This window comes from Chiloscyllium plagiosum, unplaced genomic scaffold (assembly GCF_037043375.1).
Source record: "Chiloscyllium plagiosum isolate Xiang-an unplaced genomic scaffold, Cpla_swu_hap1 HiC_scaffold_11, whole genome shotgun sequence".
NCBI lineage: Eukaryota > Metazoa > Chordata > Chondrichthyes > Orectolobiformes > Hemiscylliidae > Chiloscyllium > Chiloscyllium plagiosum.
In genome coordinates this window covers 19,946,962-19,966,643 of record NW_028270149.1, presented here as the reverse complement: position 1 = coordinate 19,966,643, position 19,682 = coordinate 19,946,962, and the positions used below count along the sequence as shown (strand labels likewise).

At 45.6% G+C, this 19,682-nt stretch overlaps 1 protein-coding gene across 5 annotated transcripts in view; it reads right to left on the bottom strand.

The window, feature by feature from the left end:
* Nucleotides 1–14,834, bottom strand: part of ophn1 (oligophrenin 1) — a 211,465-nt gene extending 196,631 nt beyond the window's left edge. For 2 of the 5 annotated variants that reach the window (XM_043705052.2, XM_087991885.1), the window contains exon 1: nucleotides 14,288–14,834. In XM_043705052.2, the coding sequence (XP_043560987.2) occupies nucleotides 14,288–14,441 (154 nt within the window). In that variant the 5' untranslated portion in view covers nucleotides 14,442–14,834. The remainder of the gene's footprint in view (nucleotides 1–14,287) is intronic. The other 3 variants (XM_043705051.2, XM_087991884.1, XM_043705050.2) reach the window with 2 other exon arrangements.
* Between the last annotated feature and the right edge of the window lie 4,848 nt (nucleotides 14,835–19,682).

The following is a 19,682-nucleotide window of genomic DNA, read 5'->3' as shown; positions in this document are numbered from 1 at the left end:
CAAACTTACCAGTTACACATCTGAGATCTGCCTCATCTCTCTAGTGCTACATGATGATGCATTTAATATGGGGTACTCAGTGTTGTATTTTTGTATTTATATGAATGCATCATGCTAGCGCGTGGATCATATTAACTATGTTTAACTGATTAAATAGATTTTCCACTAGCTTGACTGTGCTGAAACAGATAGCTAATAATACAGCAATTGTCTATTGACAGAGGCCACTTTGCTTAGGTACATCATTTGCAATCTGAAAACAAAGTTTCTCTCTTTTCCCCAGGAAATGTAGTTAACAGACATTATTCATTTCGAAATAATTAGAAATTAAGTACTCCAAAAAGGAGATCGATTGTGTTTGGTATTTGCATACCCCGCATGCTGAGAGAGGTTGCATTGTCTTGGAATGGTAGTATATGACCCAGGCTTCAGGGCTATTTTTGGACCATTCATCATGCCTGAATGTTTGTAATGTTTATTTCATTTTATGCAAAAAAAAGCATTTCAATTTTGTCCCCTGGATTCTGCACGACTAATATTACTGCATTGGGAAGTGGGCTTACTTTTAATTCAACCTCTTTACACTAAAAGTTATTATGCTTTACCAATATTTGGGCAAATGCAACAAGCTTGTGTTCAATAACCCAAATGACGTGCAATAAATCAAAACAGAAACACTAAATGCTACTTTTCCTCTACATGCTTAAACCACAGGCACACTCTGTGCAACAGCCCTTAAAGATCCATCTAACCTGGTCTAAAGGCAATCTATTATGAAGAGTCCTAGATGAAACCAAGACCATATTAGAAAATAGTTTTAGAAACGTAATTATTAATGTTTTTAACTTCTCAACAGCATCATTGAAGAGATGATGTTTGCACAAGAATTTATGTGCACTAAAAGCTGAACCCAAGAATTGGCCCAATATGGACAGTCAGCAAGTGCTTTGTGCAAGAGTTATATATACACATGTTCCTCTTCAAAGTCTTTATCAGCCAAACAGTAAAGCATTCTCTAAATAAGTATGCTGGCAAATGTTCTCCTGGAAGTTAATGGTGAACTGCACATCACAGAAAATTACTGGATGAGAATCAAATGGACAGAAATTGAAACAAGAGAGAATTATGTTTCTGTGCAGAAAGGCCTAGGCAGACTTCAGAGTTAAAATATCCTAGTAACTTCCATAACAAGCAAAGCACCTCAAAAGGTCTGTTGTCTTTGGACATCATTAGAAAGCATTGTGGGAAACCAACTCAGCCGTATTAATTTCACCTCCATACGAGTACAACAGTTCTCTAGAGCAACAGGATGAGGATGGAAAGATTACAGCAAAGAGTCATCCCTTTGTAGGGCTTGGTCAGAACAAACAAACAAAATTTCAAAATTACACACTTCAAGTGCTATTCCAATGTTAAGGAATAGATCCATTTTTGGGGAGAGAGGAAGTTTTATTCTAAAAGCACCAATAAAAAGACAGAGGACAGAAACAGATATTTTCGATAACTCTCAAAATGCAGTTCCCAACTTAAGGACAAGATTCTGTAAAAATTAAAGTGATGGATTATCTATATTTGACAGCTTTAGTTGTTGGATTTTTCCCCCAGGAATATTCCCATATCCTTCCTCAAATACAATTCATAAAAACACTAGTGTGGAAGCAGGCTATTCAGCTCATCAGGTCCACAGTGAACCTCCAAACAGCACATTCTCCATGACTAATCCAAACAACATGCACATATCTAGATACCAAGTGCAATTCAGCATGGTCAATCCACCTAACCTGCACATCTTTTGGAATGTGGGAGGAAATCGGAGCTCCTGGAGGAAACACATATGTGGAGAATGGAGAAAGTCTTATGAGACAGTTGCCTGAGGACCTGAAGAAGGGCTCATGCCCGAAACATCGATTCTCCTGCTCCTTGGATGCTGCCTGACCTGCTGCGCCTTTCCAGCAACACATTTTCTACTCGGGTATTTGCAAAAGATGTTATACAGATAATGGTGCAAAGAACAGCAAAGATGTCTCCTGGCTTACAGTTAAATATTTCTAAACTATCATAATTTTGAAATAAACTGCATGTTAATTTTCCCATGACCTCTTTCTGAAAATTTCCCAAAATGAGGTGTTTCTGATAATACTAATTCCTTCAGAGAAGGAATGGCAAGTTCTATGAAAAAAAAAAGGTGCTTTTGAAATTAAGCAGGAACTGCTCTAGACCAAATGTAGCTTGCAGTCACTGATACAATGCTTGCGAAGGCTTAAGTGGTGATGATGGGCAGAAGAGGGAAGTGGTAGAGAAGAGGAGACAAAAATAGGTTCTTTGTAAAGGTTGCCCACCGAACTCAGAGACCAAGGCTGAGTCAGTTTGGGCAGGTACCAGTTCCTCAACTTCAAAAAGAACTGCATCTTAGATGACAGGAAGTCACTTAAAGTTGTGGTTGAAGAGATGGTTAAATTACATAGCACCTTTAATATAATCAAATTAGCCTAAGCACCTCACAGTAGTTTTGACGAACAAAACTTAAGAAAAAAATGGTTAAAGAAATGGGTTTTAGAGGAAGGCTGAGTTCTAAAGGCAGCGATGCTCACATCACCAAACCAAGTAAGTCCATTTTGAGAATGTATCAATATAACAACTAACTTTTCCCTAAGTATTTGAAATACCTGACCATTGGGAAGTAAGCTTCTATAGAACAACTTAACATTAACTTACGCCCTTTATTTGTGATTCTTGCCCTCAAGCAATTCTTCTAGCCAATTAGCAAGCTACGTTGTATCAAGTCTAAATGGACAAGCCAGTGTCAAAGTAGACAGTAGAAACAGCAACAGCAACTCAGCCCAGTTGCCCTGACAAAAAGTCCTCTGTGATTGGCTTAATGTTAAAATTGGAGAGAACTGTCAAGCAACAGCCTGACAGTCATACTCACAGAATGGTGACAGACAGACAGACAGACAGACAGACAATTCCTGGTAACGTCCTATTCCATTGGCAGGACAGACCCAGCAAAGGTGACCGTCTGTGAAAAGCAGGAAGAGGAAACCTCCCAAAGCCACCCAACGAGGGGGGAAGCGACACCTACACGGCGAGGATACAGGCAGCTCTTCCGGCGGTGAGGACGGGCGCAAGGAGGGTCGTCACCAGAGGAAGAGACAGAGCGCCGTGGGGAAAAAGGAGGGCAGCACCGCCCAAGCAGGGAAAGACGATCCCTCTGAGGGGACGGGTAAAGGCCTCCCCCCACCCGGTGAGAACCACGAGGTACCCACCGGCCCACAGCTCCAGGTAACTGGGAGCAGCGGTCCTGTGACAGCCCTGCTGTCAGATGGAGAACTGAACTATGCGGACCCTGGGCCCGACCCAAAGACACCAGAGCGGGGAAATGGCTCCAGCGTGGAGCCGGACAGCTACCTCAGTCCTGGGAGGGTCCAGCAGTTTGCCGTCACCACGGGAATGCACACAGCTACCCCAGAGGGGCAAGACCAGCAGCAAATGGACACTGTTAACCTTGTAAACTGTTAAAATGGGGATAAGAGTTGCCAGCATCAATGTGCGTAGCATCAAATCGGCTACGCGATGTGTTTCTACGATGGCCTTCCTGGCCAACGTTAAAGCCGACGTCCTGTTCCTGCAGGAGTGTGGGATACCGCACCTCAGCAGCTACAGGAGATGGTCGAGCTTATGGGCCCATGGGCCGTCGGTTTGGTCAGGGGGCAACGATAGCCGCGCCTCTGGCCTGGGTATCCTGTTGAGAGGAGGCAACTTCACCATCTCAGAGGTTAAGGAGGTGGTGGGCGGGCGCCTCCTCGTCGCCGACATCATGTACAGGAATGCTCCCCTGAGACTGATTAATGTGTACGCCCCAGTGGGTAAGAGTGATCGGTTGGCCGTCCTGCAGCAGCTTCCACTGTTGCTGGCTACGTCCAGGCCAGTCATTCTGGCCAGAGACATCAACTGTATCATTGATGCAGATGGACGATCCGGCGGGGGGGACAGTAAACTGGACACCACGTCCAGAGCCCTGATGGACACGGTAAAAGATGCCAAGCTGCACGATGTCTTCAGCGCCCCTGCAGATGGAGCGCAGCGTAGATACATCTGGTCACGGGCAGACGGGTCTATCCGCTCAAGGATAGATTACCTGTTTGTGTCCCGAACGCTCTTGGTCAGATCCACCGACGTCAAGCCGGTGTTCTTCTCCGACCACTGCCTCCTGCTGGCCGACTGTCACCTAGAGGACGAGCAGCGGGCTGGTAAGGGAACGTGGAAGCTGAACACAAAGCTGTTGACCCCGGGAAACATTGAGGAGCTCAAGAGGGACTACGCAGGTTGGAGAACCGTGAAGCCCCTCTTTGAGTCCCCAGCGGACTGGTGGGAAACAGTAAAAGGGAACATCAAGAGGTTCTTCATCCTCAAAGGTGTTCAGGAGGCGAGAGAAGGCAGGGAAAACTGTCCCAGCTCCAGGAAAGTATGCAGAACCTGCTCCTGCTGCAGACGATGGGGGTGGATGTCACGGAGGACCTCAAGGAGGTGAAGGGCCAGCAAGCCTCGCTCTTTGCTTCGGAGGCCTCCAAGATAATCTTCCGGTCCAGGGTCCGCTCGGTGGAGCAGGACGAGACGTGCTCATGTTTCTTCTTCCAGAAGGTGCACAAAGAGAGCTCTGTGCTCAGCAGCCTGAAGGAAGAAGATGGCTCGCTAACGTCATCTCAGGCTGACGTCATGAGGATCAGTAAATCCTTCTACGCCAGTCTGTATGACGCGAAGCCGACCGACAGCGCGGCCTCCCAGTCGTTCCTGTCCTCTATCACGGAGGTCTTAGACGACAGAACACGGGAGAGGCTGGACCAGCCACTATCTCTGGACGAGCTGACCGAGGCCCTCGAGTTCTTCGAAAAGAATAAAACTCCCGGAAGCGACGGCTTACCGGTCGAGCTCTATTCCGCTCTGTGGGACTCGATTGGCCAGGACCTGCTGGAGGTGTATGTCAGTATGCTTCGGGCAGGTACCATGAGTGAATCCATGAAGAAAGGCAGCATCACCCTCGTCTACAAGCGGAAGGGGGAGAGGGAGGAACTCAAAAATTGGAGACCAATCTCACTGTTGAATGCAGATTACAAAATTCTGTCAAAGGTAATCGCCAACCGGGTCAGGTCTGCTCTGGGGTCGGTGATTCACCCTGACCAAACCTGTGCTGTGCCGGGCAGGAAGATCGCTGAGAGTCTCGCACTCCTCAGGGATACGATCGCCTACGTGCAGGACAGAGGGTTGGACACCTGCCTGATCAGCCTGGACCAGGAGAAAGCCTTTGACAGGATATCACACAGGTATATGAGAGATGTTCTCTCCAAAATGGGCTTTGGGGAGGGAATCTGCAATTGGATCAGACTGCTCTACACCAACATTGTCAGTGCAGTCTCAATCAATGGGTGGGAATCAGATAGCTTCCCAGTCAGATCTGGAGTCAGGCAGGGCTGCCCCCTCTCTCCTGCCTTGTTTGTGTGCTGCATAGAGCCATTTGCCGAGTCCATCAGGAAGAATGCGAGCCTGAGAGGGGTGACTATTCCTGGCAGCGGGGGCCTGCAGGTTAAGGCCTCCCTGTACATGGATGACATCGCCGTTTTCTGCTCGGATCCGCTGTCCATGCACAGACTCTTGTGCATTTGTGACCAGTTCGAACGGGCCTCGGGGGCCAAGGTAAACCGAGGCAAGAGCGAGGCCGTGCTCTTCGGGAACTGGGCCGACCAATCCTCGATCCCCTTCACCATCAGGACCAACCACCTGAAGGCGCTGGGTATTTGGTTCGGGGAGGCTGGGGCGTGCGCCAAGTCTTGGGAGGAGGGTATCAGCAACGTGAGGCAGAAACTGGGCAGATGGGAGCTATGGTCGCTCTCCATCGCGGGAAAAAACCTGGTCATCAGGTGTGAGGCACTGTCATTGCTATTATACATGACACAGGTCTGGCGTATTCCCAGACGCTGTGCTGCTGCAGGCACCCGGGCCATCTTCCAGTTTACATGGAGGTCAAAGATGGACCGGGTCCAAAGGGACTCGCTGTACAAAGATCTGGGCAACGGGGGAAAAAATACGCCCAATGTCACCCTCACCCTAATGGACACCTTTGTGTGTGGCTGCATCAAGCTGTGCGTGGATCCCAGGTACGCAAACACCAAGTGTCACTACGTACGGAGGTTCTACCTGTCCCCGATGTTGCGAAGGATGGGCCTGGCCTCGCTGCCGCGGAACGCTCCGAGTAGTTGGACCGTTCCGTATCACCTGTCCTTCGTGGAGAAGTTTATGAAGAAAAACACCTTTGACCACAAGTCCATCAGGAAGTGGTCAGCACGTAGTGTCCTTGAGACCCTTCGGGAAAAGGAGAGGGCGGATCCTATTGAGCGGTTCCCTGAGCAGACTGTCAAAGCCATTTGGCAGAATACCTCATCGCCAGAACTTTCCAACAAGCACCAAGACATGGCTTGGCTGGTGGTGAGAAGGGCTCTGCCTGTGAGATCCTTTATGCATGCCCGGATTCTCAGCCGCACCGCACGCTGCCCTCGAAGCGGCTGCGGGGGGGACGAGACTGTCACACACCTCCTTCTGGAATGTGCCTATGCAGAGGAAGTCTGGAGGGGAATGCAGTGGTGTTTGTCGAGGTTCATCCTGAGCAGCGCCGTGACGCGGGACTCCATGCTCTACGGCCTGTTCCCCGGGATGCACACTGAGACGAACATCAACTGTGCCTGGAGGATCATTAACTCGGTGAAGGACGCTCTCTGGGCGGTCCGAAACCTGTTGATCTTCCAGCTGAAGGAGTTGACCCCTACTGAGTGTCACAGATTGGCACATTCCAAGGTCCAGGACTACGTGTTGAGGGACGCGCTGAAGCTTGGGGCAACTGCCGCCAAGGCGCAATGGGGAAAGACCACCGTGTAACGTCTGCCTGCCTAAAGAAGAACAGGGGGCCTGCGCAGTCATTTGGGCTCTGCTGACGCCTCAGCTAAAAACGTAATCGTACAGACCTGTAAATAGGAATGATTACTCTGTTTCGATATGCAAGGAAATGGAATGTTTACATATGTATGGCATGTCCAGTTGTATAGATCAAAGTATTTATGAATAAAGTATATTTTTGAAATAAAAAAAAAGGACAAACCCAGCAAAGTTGGCATCTGTGGCAAGAGGAGTGCCCTTCCGATGCCTCAAATGTATGTACATAGTCTTGTATAAGGAAGAAATACTTTGGGCTTGTTTATTCTCTAGATGTAAAGACCGCACGGAATCAAAGTGCTTACTGACCATGTATATAAAGTTTTTTTATGAATAAAGTACATTTTTGAAATTTAAAAAGAAAATCAGTTGCAGGAGGAAATCCTCAACATTGCATCCTCTGAATTCTCATGGCACCAGGGCAAGGAAATCTCCTGCTGACTATCATGTACCACAGGCCCTCAGCTAATGAATCATTGTTTTTTTCAAAATTTCAAAAATAAATAAATTGGAAAGGGACTAGGATTTCCAACAGGAATTTCACAACAGAACTGAATGGCTGATCCCCTAAAATTAACACAATTTGACAATTAGCAACACAACATTTTCAAACCGTTATGGAAAAGGATAGGCCTGGTGCACAAGTTAAAGTTTAAATTGCAGCAAGGCCAATTTTGATGGTATTAGGTTGATTGAGGAGGCTGTTCACAGGTAAAGGGATGCCTGGCAAGTGAGAGGCTTTCGAAAGTGAGATAATGAGAGTTCAGGGAAAGCATTTTCCTGTTAGTGTGAAGGGCAAGGTGGCAGGAGTGGGGAACACTGGATTACTATAGATATTGAGGCTCTGGTCAAGAAAAAGAACAAAATGCATCAGATATTTGTATCATCGATAGTTACAGGTGAGGTACCGAAAGAGTGGAGGTAGGCTAACATGGTACCACTATTTAAGAAAGGTGGTGAACAAAAGCCAGGGAACTATAGACCAGTGAGCCTGACATCAGTGGTGGGCAAGTTGTTAAAGGGAATCCTGAGGAACAGGATTTACACATATTTGGAAACGCAAGGACTGATCAGGGGCAGTCAGAATGGCTTTGTGCATGGGAAATCATGTCTCACAAACTATGTCAGGTATAGATAGGATAGATCAAGTGAATCCTTAGAAGAGTATAAAGAAAGTAGGAGTATACTTAAGAGGGAAATCAGGAGGGCAAAACGAGGACATGAGATAACTTTGGCAAATAGAATTAAGGAGAATCCAAAGGGATTTTACAAATATATTAAGGACAAAAGGGTAACTAGGGAGAGAATAGGGCCCCTCAAACATCAGCAAGGCAGCCTTTGTGTGGAGCCACAGAAAATGGGGCAGATACTAAATGAATATTTTGCATCAGTATTTACTGTGGAAAAGGATATGAAAGATATAGACTGTAGGGAAATAGATGACATCTACAAAATGTACAGATTACAGAGGAGGAAGTGCTGGATGTCTTGAAACGGTTAAAAGTGGATAAATCTCCAGGACCTGATCAGGTGTACCCGAGAACTCCATGGGAAGCTAGAGAAGTGATTGCTGGGCCTCTTGCTGAGATATTTGTATCATTGATAGTCACAGGTGAGGTGCCGGAAGACTGGAGGTTGGCAAACGTGGTGCCACTGTTTAAGAAGGGCGGTAAAGGCAAGCCAGGGAACTATAGACCAGTGAGCCTGACCTCGGTGGTGGGCAAGTTGTTGGAGGGAATCCTGAGGGACAGAATGTACATGTATTTGGAAAGGCAAGAACTGATCAGGGATAGTCAACATGGCTTTGTGCGTAGGAAATCATGTCTCACAAACTTGATTGAGTTTTTTGAAGAAGTAACAAAGAAGATTGAGGAGGGCAGAGCAGTAGATGTGATCTATATGGATTTCAGTAAGACATTCGACAAGGTTCCCCATGGGAGACTGATTAGCAAGCTTAGGTCTCATGGAATACAGGGAGAAGTAGCCATTTGGATACAGAACTGGCTCAAAGATAGAAGAGAGAGGGTGGTGGTGGAGGGTTGTTTTTCAGACTGGAGGCCTGTGACCAGTGGAGTGCCACAAGGATCAGTCCTGGGTCCTCTATTTTTTGTCATTTACATAAATTATTTGGATGCGAGCATAAGAGGTACAGTTAGTAAGTTTGCAGATGACACTAAAATTGGAGGTGTAGTGGACAGCAAAGAGGGTTACCTCAGATTACTACAGGATCTGGACCAGATGGGCCAATGGGCTAAGAAGTGGCAGATGAAGTATAATTCAGATAAATGTGAGGTGCTGCATTTTGGGAAAGCAAATCAGAGCAGGATGTATACACTTAATGGTAAGATCCTTGGGAGTATTGCTGAACAAAAAGACCTTGGAGTGCAGGTTCATAACTCCTTGAAAGTGGAGTCTCAGGTAGATAGGATAGTAAAGAAGGTGTTTGGTATGCTTTCCTTTATTGGTCAGAGTATTGAGTACAGGAGTTGAGAGGTCATGTTGCGGCTGTACAGGACATTGGTTAGGCCACCATTGGAATATTGCGTGCAATTCTGGTCTCCTTCCTATCGGAAAGATGTTGTGAAACTTGAAAGGGTTCAGAAACGATTTACAAGGATGTTGCCAGGGTTGGAGGATCTGAGCTACAGGGAGAGACTGAACAGGCTGGGGCTGTTTTCCCTGGCGTGTCAGAGGCTGCGGCGTGACCTCATAGGAGGTTTACAAAATTATGAGGGGCATGGATAGGATTAATAGACAAAGTCTTTTCCCTGGGGTCAGGGAGTCCAGAACTAGAGGGCATAGGTTTAGGGTGAGAGGGGGTAAAGATATAAATGAGACCTAAGGGGCAACTTTTTCACGCAGAGGGTGGTACATGTATGGAATGAGCTGCCAGAGGATGTGGTGGAGGCTGGTACAATTGCAACAGTTAAGAGGCATTTGGATGGGTATATAAATAGGTAGGGTTTGGAGGGACATGGGACAGGTGCTGGCAGGTGGGACTAGATTGGGTTGGGATATCTGGCCGGCATGGATGGGTTGGACTGAAGGGTCTGTTTCCATGCTGTGCATCTCTCTGACTCTAAACTTGATTGAGTTTTTTTGAAGAAATAAAAAAAGAGAATTGCTGAGGGCAGAGCAGTAGACGTGATCGATATGGACTTCAGTAAAGCGTTTGACAAGGCTCCCCATGGGAGACTGATTAGCAAGGTTAGATCTCATGGAATACATGAAGAACTAGCCATGTTCTGGATACTGAACTGGTTCGAAGGTCGAAGACAGAGGGTGGTGGTGGTGGGTTGCTTTTCAGATTGGAGGCCTCTGACCAACGGAGTGCCACAAGGATCGGTGAGGGGTCCACTACTTTTTGTCATTTATATCGTCAATTTGGATGTGAACATAGGAGGTATAGTTAGTAAGTTTGCAGTCCCACCAAAATTAGAGGTGTAGTGGACAGCGAAGAAGATTACCTCAGATTACAACAGGATCTTGATCAGGTGGGCCAATGGGCTGAGAAGTGGCAGATGAAGTTTAATTCAGATAAATGCGAGGTGCTGCATTCTGGAAAAGCAAATCAGAGCAGGATGTATACACTTAATGGTAAGGTCCTAGAGAGTGTTGCTGAACAAAGACCATGGAGTGCAGGTTCATAGCTCCTTGAAAGTGGAGTCACAGGTGGATAGAATAGTGAAGGTGATGTTTGGTTTGCTTTCCTTTATTGGTCAGAGTATTGAGTACAGGAGTTGGGAGGCATGTTGCGGCTGTACAGGACATTGGTTAGGCCACCATTGGAATATTGCGTGCAATTCTGGTCTCCTTCCTATCGGAAAGATGTTGTGAAACTTGAAAGGGTTCAGAAAAGATTTACAAGGATGTTGCCAGGGTTGGAGGATCTGAGCTATAGGGAGAGGCTGAAAATGCTGGGGCTATTTTCCCTGAAGCATCAGAAGCTGAGGGATGACCTTAGAGGTTTATAAAATCATGAGGGGCATGGATAGGATAAATAGACAAGGTATTTTCCCTGCGGAGGCGGGGGGGGGGGGGGGGGGGCGTGGGCAGGGGATGGAGTTCAGAACTAGAGGGCGTAGGTTTAAGGTGAAAGGAGAGAGAGATACAAAAGGGACTTCAGGAGCAACCTTTTCAGGCAGAGGGTGTTACGAGTACGGAATGAGCTGCCAGAGGAAATGGTGGAGGCTGGTACAATTACAGCATTTAAAAGGCAGCTGGAAGGTATCTGAATACGAAGGGCTTGGAGGGATATGGGCCAAGTGCTGGCAAATGGGACTAGATTAGGTTAGGGTATCTGGTCGGCATGAATAAGTTGGATGCAAGGGTCTGATTTCATGTTGTACATCTCTATGACTCTATATAGACAGCTGGGATCAAACAAATTCCTTGAGGAATATACACTTGAGAAGAAATCCAGGAGGACAAAAAAGGGACATGAGATAGCTTTGGCAGATAGGCTAAGGAGAATCTAAAGATTCTACGAGTATTTAGGGGCAAAATTATAACTAAGGACAGAATAGGCCCTTTAAAGATCAATGAAGCCACCTACGTGTGGAACCTCAGGGGATTGGTGAGATCCTTAAATATTTTGTGTCAGTTTTTACTCTGAAGAAAGACATGGAAACTAAGAACTCAGAAAAATAGTGACATCTTGAAAAAAGTCCATGTAACAAAAGTGGACGTGTTTCAGACAAAGGTAGATACATCCCTGGGGCCTGATCAAGTATTTACCAGGACATCGTGGAAAGCTAAGGAAGAAATTGCAGGGCTACTAGCAGAGATATCTGTGTAATCGACAGCCACAGATGGGCTGCCACAAGACTGGAGGGTGGCTAATGTTGTGCTATTATTTAAGAAAGGCTGCAAGAAAAGCCAGGGACCTACAGACTGATAAGCCAGACAATCGTGGGTAATTTGCTGGAGGGGATTCTGAGGGTTAGGATTTACATGCATTTGGAAAGGCAAGGACTGATTAGGGAAAGTCAGCATAGTTTTATGAGTGGAAAATCATGTCTCACAAACTTGATTGAGTTTTTTGAAGAGGTAACCAAGAAGATAGGTGAATGCAGAGCAATAGACATTGTCTACATGGACTTCAGCAAGTCCTTTGACAGGGTTAGTAAGGTTAGATTACATGGGATCCAGGACAGTGAGCCAATTGGATACAAAATTGGCTTGAAGGTGGGAGACAGACTGTGGTGGTAGAGGATTATTGTTCAGACTGGAGACCTGCCACCAGTTGTGCGCTATAAGGATCAGTGCTGGGATCCACAGTTGTTCATTTATATTCACAACCAATTCATTTCTATAAAAGGTATGGTTAGCAAGTTTGTGGATGACACCAAAATTGGTGGTATAGTGGACAGTGAAAGGTGGTTATTTAAGAGTACAACAGGATCTTTATCAGCTGGGTCAATGGGTTAAGGAATGGCAAGTGGAACTTAATTTAGATAAATGCGAGGTGTTGCATTTTGATAAGACAAGTGAAGGCAGGACTTACACAATTAATAGTAGGGCCCTGTGCAGTGGTGTTGAACAGAGAGATCTAGGGGTGCAGGTACAGAGTTCTTTGAAAGTAGTGTCACAGGTAGACAGAGTGAAGGAGGTAGTGCTTGGCATGCTTGCCTGCATCGGTCAGAGCACTGAGTACAGGAGTTAGGCTGTCATGTTATGACTGTACAGGACATTGGTAAGGCCACATTTGAAGTATTGTATACAATTCTGGTTGCTCTGCTATAGAAAGGATGCTGTTAACCTGGAACAGGTGCAGACAAGATTTACAATGATGTTACTGGAGGGTTGGCATTATAGGGAGAGGCTAGGACGTTTTTCCTTGGAGTGTAGGAGGCTGAGGGGTGAACTTATATACAGGTACATGGATAAGGTGAATAGTCAAGGTCTTTTCACAAGAATGGGGGAATTCAAAATTAGAGGACGTAGATTGAAGGGGAGAGTGGAAAGATTTACCTTGGATCTGAGCAACTTTTTCCACAGAGGGTAGTGCACGTGTGGAATGAGCTGCAGATAATGGGAGTGATGGGTGGGGGTGGGGGTGGGGGTGGGGGCAGCAGGATGGTAAAGACAGACCTGATTGGTCAATGAGAGGAATGAATCTGGTTGGTGGCTGGGAGGAGTGGAAGGGACTGGGATGTGAGGCTATTTGAAGGAGGGTTACACCCAAAACATCAACTTCTCCACCTCCTGATGCTGCTTGGCTTGCTGTGTACTTCCAACCTCCTGACTGTCTATTTTAGATTCCTGCATCTGTGGTTTTGTTTTGTCTCTAACCGTGGACAAGTTGGGCTGAAGTTTCTGTTTCTGTGCTGTACGAATGCAGAAATATGACTCTACAAAAGTAATTTTCTAATTCTCTTCCTGGTGTTGAAAAATCATTGAATTTCCACTGGCCTTAAACTCTGAAGAAAGCTGAATTTCTCCAAGTATAACCTCAGTTGCACCCACTTAGCCCCATTTACTTTGGCCTTGCCATTAGTTACCTAAGCACTGCAATTCACTCCTTAAAAGGTACTATGTAACTGTTACATAAAATGAAAATTGGAGGGCTCTTCTGGTGCATTGGTAGAGTCCTGACATTCTAAGCCAGAAGACACTGGTTCCCACATGTTCCAGTATTTAATACCATGGATGGATAGGTTGATTGCAAAATATATTTTAAAAATTATGGTCAAAGAGAATAATTTGGATTTTACCAAGTGTTTTTTTTTGGGGGGGTGGGGAGGAGAGAATTTGATCACATTGTCCCAGACTGCAGGCTAACTTAATTAGTTGCATGATGTTATTTGTTGAGTTCCAACATCTCAAGGTCTCTGCTCCATCCCATCTGCCCACTGTGTGGTGGCACAGATAGATTTGCTTTGTAGCAACAGGAAGAGGGTTATTCGGCTAAAGACAGGGAGCCATTCGAGGGGTTGTGGTGTGCCCCTGCTCTATGCCAGACCAGCAGCCCCGCGCTCTCACGCAGGACCTGTCACAGCAGGAGAATGCAGAAAGCATTCGGTCCCCCCCTCCTGCCAGCGGATGTTCCATCTCCTACACAGAGCAGGCTGGCTCCAGCTCCATCTCGGGCAAGGCTTTTCTTGTGCAAATTCCCGACTGAAAATGATCGCAAGCCATAAGACCCACTCCACCCACACGGTGTTTGTAGAAGGTTTGATGCCGTGTCCCACCCTTTTCTCCACTATCACCCTCGTTTGAAATGAAGTCGGCTGCGATCGCTTTCCCCCCCCCCCCCCTCCTTCCTCCCTTCCTCCCTTGCATGTGCCTGTCGTAAAACACTCACTTTTGATGGCGTTGATGAGCGAGGTGCCATCCCTGATGACTTCCTTGATGAATTTGTTCGTCCTCTCCAGCTCCTGCTCGTAAGATTTGAGCCGCTCCCTGAAATCCGGACTGTCCAGGGAGCAATCACTGAACTCCAGCGGAGGGTGGCCCATGTTGGATTCGGAATCTTACACCCACTCCTTTCCTCGGTATTCTCCTTTCCAATCCACAGCTCCTCGGCTTTAACAGCCTTGTCTTAGGTTTAACGCTCAGTCCTGTCTTTTCTTGGGGTGTGCGATTACAGCTGAGTTTGTCACCGCTGATCAGCTGTTAGCGGGGCCAATGGAAACAATGGTTGTGGTTTAATTGTTTCTCAATGTTACCAAATGTATCCTTGCTGTTTCAAGGCTGTCTCTTCCTCTGGGCGCCGGGCGCTGTAAGGGCAGCAAGCAGATGTATTTGCAGCCCTCGCCAGGTTGCCCCCTTCCCCTACCAACCACCCTCTGTCTCTATGTTGTGCTGCAGCAGCTCATCCCTAGGATATCACACCCACAAACGGATCGCATCACCTCCCGGGACACCCTGCAGTTTGTAGCGCTCCCGTCAGCGTCATAGCCAGAAGGGAGGAGCGGAGAGAGGAAAGGGAGGGGAGAGAGGTTGGAACTTTTAACACATACCGCACTGAGGCTTGTGATAGCTCGAACACAGAGCTTCTCTCAATCGCTTCAATTTGCAACTTAAGGCAGCTTCGACCTATGACAAAAAAGGGAGCGTTGTTTGGGGTCACGTTAATTTTCTACTTTATTCGTCGCTTGAAATTCAAATAAAACTGGAGAAACCAACATGTGAGAGATTAAGTAAAAGGTTCGAAATTGGTAAACAGTGAGTGTGTCGAGTGCAGGGGAGTCCCATCCTGGATAAGCTCGTTCACAGCAAAGGGGTGACTTTACTTATTAGTATTGCTTACTTTGCTTCATGTTGCTTACTAGTATTGGCGAAGTTAGCGTTTTAGACTTTTGGGCACAGTGTCGTGTTTGGCAAATGATGACAGGGTTTCATTATTTCCAGGCTTAAAACCATTAGCTGTGTGACGCTTTAACATTCTCTCCTTGTCCCCAGGTTTTATACACACAGATACATCACACAAACAGACCAGATGCCAAATGTTACTCCAACACTAATATTCTTCCAAGAGCATTACAGCTTTTTACAGCACAGAAGAATGGCCTTTGGCCCATTGTATCCATGCCAATCAGTTAATATCTCTGTATTCTAACCCCATGTTCCAGCACATGGCCCAAAGCTTTCTATGCTATGACATTTCAAGTGTTTATCTTAATAGTTCTTAAATTTCTTCAGGGCTCCTGTCTCTATTGTCCTTTAAGGCAGTGACTTCACAACCAACTGAGTGAAAATGAATCCCTAAAATCCCTTGGGCTCCTTATATTAAACCATGCCCTGTGATTATTAACCCCTCTACTAAAGGAGAAAAGTTCCCCATCTACTCAGTCTATGCCCCTCAGAACTTTGTATGGCTTGATTATATCCTCCCCTCTATCTTCTCTGGTCTAGAAAAACACAATCCCAGCCTTGAAATGCAGCAGGTCTGGCAGTGTGTGTAGACAGAAAAACAAAGTTAACCTTGAGGCCAGAACTGGTAATTTCTTTCAGCACCCTCTAATGCAATCCCATCTTTCCTGTCATGTGGTAACCAAAGCTCCACAGAATATTCCAACTGTGGCCTCACTAACATCATCTACAAGTCCATCACGGGCAGCACGGTGGCACAGTGGTTAGCACTGCTGCCTCACAGCGCCAGAGACCCGGGTTCAATTCCCGCCTCAGGCGACTGACTGTGTGGAGTTTGCACGTTCTCCCCGTGTCTGCGTGGGTTTCCTCCGGGTGCTCCGGTTTCCTCCCACAGTCCAAAGATGTGCAGGGTCAGGTGAATTGGCCATACTAAATTGCCCGTAGTGTCAGGTAAGGGGTAAATGTAGGGGTATGGGTGGGTTTCGCTTCGGCGGGTCGGTGTGGACTTGTTGGGCCGAAGGGCCTGTTTCCACACTGTAATCTAATCTAATCTAATCTAATAACTTCCCTGATCTTGTATTCAATGCCTTGCCTAATAAAAGCAAGTATCCCATGTGCCTTCTTAATTACTTTATCTACCTATCCTGCTGTTTTCAAGGATCTGTGGACGTGCACACCAAGGTCCCTCTGATTCTCTGTACTTTCCAGGGTCTAACTAAACAATGTGTACTCCCTTGCCTTGTTAAAAAGTCAACACCTCACACTTTTCAGGATTAAATTCCATTTGCCACTCTTCAGCCCATCTGTCCAGCCCATCTATATCATCTTGTAGCACAAGGCTTTCCGTGTTGCTATTTACCACACTATCAATCTTTGTACCATCTGCAAACTTACCGATCATACCTCCTACACTCATTTGAGATCATTAAATGTACACACAAATGGCAAGGGGCCCACTACTAGACATTACCTTCCAGTCATAAAAAATACCCTGTGATCATCACTTTCTGCTCCTTGCCACTAAGCTTATTTTAGATACAATTTACCTAATTGCCAGACATCCCATGGACTCTTAGCTTTTTAACGGGTCAGCCATGTAGTACCTTACCAAAGGGCATTACTGAAGTCCATATAGACTACATCCACCACGTTTCCCTCATCTACACACCAAGTCACCTCCTCAAAAATTCTTTCAAATTTATTAAACATGAGTCCTTTCGTCATAAAAATAAATGACCCCCTCCAATTTTCCCCTTTATTCTGCCATGGGATTAGAACATCGAGGTAAAACCAGCATTAGTTTTCCATCTCTAATTGCCCTTACAGAATGACTTGTCAGGTCATTTCAAAGTTAAGAATCAATCACATTGCTGTAAGTCTAAAATCACACATAGGCTCGACTGGGTGAAGAAAGCAAGTTTCCTTCCCAGAGGACATTATTGCACATAATGCGTGTTTATGGGAATCAGGGACAGTTTAAGTCATAGAGTTTTTACAGGATGGGAGAGAGGTCCTTCAGCCCAATGTTTCCATGCTAGTCATCAAACATCTATTCTAGTCTCACAGTTCTCAGTCTTAATTACCAAGATGAGCTTTATATCCCAATTTTAATCATTCAGCTGCTGTGGTGGGATTTGAACCCTCTCCCCAGAGCATGAGTCTGGGCTTTTCGATTACTGTTCCACTGATATTATGTCACCATCTCTTTAAGGGCAATGCTAGCAACCATCTGTGCTGCTACTGTCTGGTACTTTGGCCAAGTGATCAGTGTTCCTGTTCATCATTTGCCAGCACCCTTGGTAATTATCCAGCCATATTTTACTATCCACAGCATTCTTCCATGCCCACTCGCCTCCATGGCAAGGGTCACACTTTAATCTCTTGGTCACTGTAGGTCCACCTCTAACTGGCACACGTGTACTTATTATAAACCATAACACCACTCCCTTCTCCAATACCACCACAGTGCCTTGTGGAATTATTCACTAATAAAGCCTGTACACGGTGCAGAAAATAATATACACAATCTGAAAAGTTTCGACACACCCCTGGGAGATTGTAGTGTGAGTTCAAGAACCACTTACACAATGCATCATAGCAGAGGCTCATTTGTTGTTACTTGACATGCAGTGCATAATTCAGAGCAGAGTTATTTCATATTGATCAGGAGCTGGAATATTGCACCAGTACTCCAGCCAACAGGCAGCTATTTGCGATGCAAAGTGATGCCAACAGCGCAGCTTCAATTCCTGCACCAGCTGAAGTTAGCATGAAGCTCCCACCTTCTGAACCTTGCCCCTTGCCTGAGGCATGGTGACTCTCAGGTTAAACCACCACCAGTTGTCTCTCTCTGTCTCTGATAGCAGCCTATAAAAGAGCCTATGAAATAGCCTACAAAATATAATAGCATCCCAAATAAAATAAACCACAATCCTTTAAACACTCAATGACTACTTTGGAGACACAGCTTTTAAAACCAATTGATTAATGGAAATGTATGCACAGTGCATGCTGTAGGTTTTCCACACAGAGCAACAACAATATATAGCTCTACAGAGTATGGCTAATAATAGAAGCGTAAACTTCACCACAAAAGGAAATGTTTTGTCCACCAGTCATCTGTTACACACATCAGATTTATGTCATTTCCTTGCTTTACCCCTTTTTAATTTTCTCTTTGTGTGTTTTTCTAATTCCCTCTTAAATGCAATGATAGACATTCCAATAGCTGCACGTGTGGTAATGCAATTTACTTTCTAATAACCACATACATGTAAAAAACACTTTGAGTCTCCCTCCTTAATCTAGTAGCACTAACATTTCAACAAGTACAAAGTGCCTATAGATCTCTCTGTCACGAAAATTGAGACCTTCCATTCAACTGCCTCAGCTGATACTTGCCTTCTCCAAACCTACCAAAACAAGCCTTTCCATCGCCCTAACCTTGAATCCATTCCTTTTCCTACCCCTCTCTCCTCATCCCTTTATAAGCTTGCCTTGCCCATGAGACTCACTTCCTGTTCTCTCTGTCCCATTCTCTCAACTCACTTTATTTCTTCCTGCCCCTAATGGGAGCTGGCATAGTAAATGTTTCCCTCTTTTTAGGTGCTGTTGCCTATCTTTTCGAAATTGCCACTGTCGATACTCACCTCCCTACCACAAATAAAAACATTCCGACCCTCTATCCTTTTAAATGTACACCACACTTTTCTACTCCAAGGTCCAGCACAGTGTTTTTACCTCTCAGGTTCAATATCAAAACTTCCTGTTTGAATATCTCCAATTGGATTTTGGTCCCTGTCACTGAACTGACATTAACAAACAAAACAGAAACCTAAGGGTTCAGGTACATCATTCCTTGAATTTGGCATCACATGTCGACAGGGTGATTAAGAAGGCATTTAGCACGCTTGCCTTCATTGATCAGACCTTTGATTATGAGACTTGAGACATTCATGTTGAGGTTGTGCAGGATGTTGGTTAAGCCTCTTCTGGAGTTTGGGGTCCAGTTCTTATCACTCTGTTATAGGAAGAATAGTCTTAAGCTGGAGAGGGCTCAGAAAAGATTTACTGGGATGTTGCTGAGAATGGAGGGTTTAAGTTATAAGGAGAAGCCTGGGACTTTTTTTCACTGAAGAAATAGGAGGTTGAGAGGTGACCGTACAGAAAATTCTGAGGGGTATAGATAATATGAATGGCAGGTGTCTATTCCCAAGGTAGTGAATTTCAAGGCTAGGAGGCATTTTTTCAATGTGAGAGGAGAAAGAATTTTAAAAAAGACGAGAGGCAACTTTAATACACAAAGAGTGGTTTGTATGTGGGATGAACTTCCAGAGGAAGTTGTAGTTGTGGATACAGTTATTTGATATTTGAATATGTACATG